General features: G+C 32.9%; 1 protein-coding gene across 1 annotated transcript; it reads left to right on the forward strand.

Moving 5' to 3' along the window:
• Window positions 1-297: 297 nt before the first annotated feature.
• Window positions 298-2,021, forward strand: LOC110102123. Its single transcript, XM_020830306.1, has 2 exons — window positions 298-483; window positions 1,260-2,021. The coding sequence occupies exons 1-2, from the start codon at window positions 298-300 to the stop codon at window positions 2,019-2,021; spliced, it is 948 nt and encodes a 315-aa protein (XP_020685965.1).
• The last annotated feature ends 262 nt before the right edge of the window (window positions 2,022-2,283 follow it).

Genomic DNA, 2,283 nt, shown 5'->3' on the forward strand with positions numbered 1-2,283 from the left:
TGGAGTTATTTCTTTTGTCCCTCAAGAACAGGAAGTTGCTCCTTTAAATAATTTTTCTGATGATTTACTTCAGGTTGCTTCTACAAATTGTGAGAATAATATGGATAATATTATGTAGAATGTTGATATTTCTCCTTCCTACATTATCAATCATACTATAACTGAACCTAGTGAACTTATGATTACTAACCCTATAAATATTCAGGTTGCTGACACGATTTCTAATGATGCTATTCAGTTGGTTAGCACTGATGGTGATAATATGATAATGCTTTAGAGGATGAAGAGTTTGTTGCCATGGGACATCAATTGTTGCCTTCATCTAGCACTGAAGTTTTGGAGCAACAGGCCTTTGAAAAATGGGATGATGATGGTAGGTTTTTGGAGGATGATTCTCCTGATTTATATAGCAAACGAGCCAACGATGGTAAGACTCCTTCAGCCTCAAATTATAATAGTGAAACTCTTACTGATACTGATGATGTGCTTACTATGGATAAATGCTTTGCCAAAGATGATAATGACACTAGTTTTATAGAATTTAAGAGTAAAAGAGGGCGGAAGCCCAAGCACATTTCTTTACAACCTATTAGAAACACTGCTAGAAATACTCATTCAAATACTTCTCATTAATATTTTCTTATATTTAGTACTATTATTTGGAATGTTAGGGGCATTGGTTGTCCTTCTTCTAGGATTTGTGCTAAAAACTTATGTCATGTTCAGCATATTTCTATTCTTGTTTTGCTTGAACCTCTTATCCCTACTTCTAGATTGACTAGTACTTCTGGATTTCTTGGATTTAACCATGCTATTTCAAACATGTCTAATAAAATTTGAGTCTTCTGGAAAATCCTATTAAAATTGATGTTATTGGAGATTTTATTCAAGTTATACATTATAAAATTGAGGCTTTCAATTTTTAGTGTTGTGCCTCCTTTGTGTATGTTGCTTCTTCCATTTAAATTAAGAAATTGTTATGGGGTTAGCTTATAAATTTTAATAGTATTTGTCAATTTCCTTGGATGGTGGGAGGTGACTTTAATGCTACCACTACTCCTTCTGAAAGGATTGGAGGGTTGCCTCCTTAATATCGCTCTATGTCTGATTTTAATAACTTGATCTCGTGTTGTAACTTGATTGATATTGGGTTTGTTGGTAAAAATTTTACTTGGAACAGGGGTCACTTATGACAAAGGCTTGATCGTGTGATTTTTAATCATTCTTGGATTAATGCTTTTAATCTTACTAATGTTCAGCATCTTAGTAGAACCTTGTCAGATCATTCTCCTTTGCTTATCAACATTAACAGTAGACAAATTACTGTTCCTTCCCAATTCAGGTTTCAAAATATGTGGTTACTTAATAACACCTTTTTTGAGGTTGTCAAGTATAATTGGCAAGCTCCCCTTCAGCCTAACAACTCTATTGTTGGTATGAAAAGGCTTTGGTTCAAGCTTAAGAGGTTGAAACAAGTTCTCAATTGGTGGAATCACAATGTTTTTAGAAATATTTTCTCTAACGTACTTCAAGCTGAACAATGTGTGCCTTTTAATGAAAACTTATGTCAAAATGATCCTTCTGATGTTAACTTTTCAATGCTTAATCAATCTAAACTTGATCTTTTTAACTTTCAAGTTCAAGAAGAGGTTTTTTGGAAACAGAAAGCTGGTGCTAAGCACTTGGATGAGGGTGATAGTAATACTAAGTACTTTCAATCTTTAACTAAGAGAAAAAGGATGAAGAATAGTATCACCAACATCCAAAGAGAGGATGGCTCTTTTTCTAATGATAATGCTGAGATTGCTAATTTAGTTGTTCGTCATTTTAAAAAGCACTTTAATAAAGCTTTTACTCCTATTCAGGCCATGTATCACTCTTTTATTCCCAACCTTCTATCTAATGAGGATAATGTTTTCCTCTCTTCTCCTCCTTCTTTGGAGGAAGTTAAAGATACTATTTTTGGAATGAATAGTGATTCTGTGGCGGGTCCTGATGGTTACACAACTCTTTTCTTTTAAAAAAGTTGGCATATTATTTATGATGATTTTTTTTTTGGCTTCTTTAGATTTTTTTGCTGGTAATCCTATTCCTAAATTTTTTACTTTCACTTCGCTTGTGCTTATTCCTAAAAGTAATTCTATTCAAATGTGGAATGATTTCCAGCCTATCAGTCTTTGTACTTTTTTCAATAAATTGATTTCTAAAATTATTTCAAATCATTTATCTTCAATTTTTCCTAAAATTATCTCTCCTTATCAAATGGGCTAGGTGGAAGGTATA

This window comes from Dendrobium catenatum, unplaced genomic scaffold, assembly GCF_001605985.2.
Source record: "Dendrobium catenatum unplaced genomic scaffold, ASM160598v2 fragScaff_scaffold_488, whole genome shotgun sequence".
NCBI lineage: Eukaryota > Viridiplantae > Streptophyta > Magnoliopsida > Asparagales > Orchidaceae > Dendrobium > Dendrobium catenatum.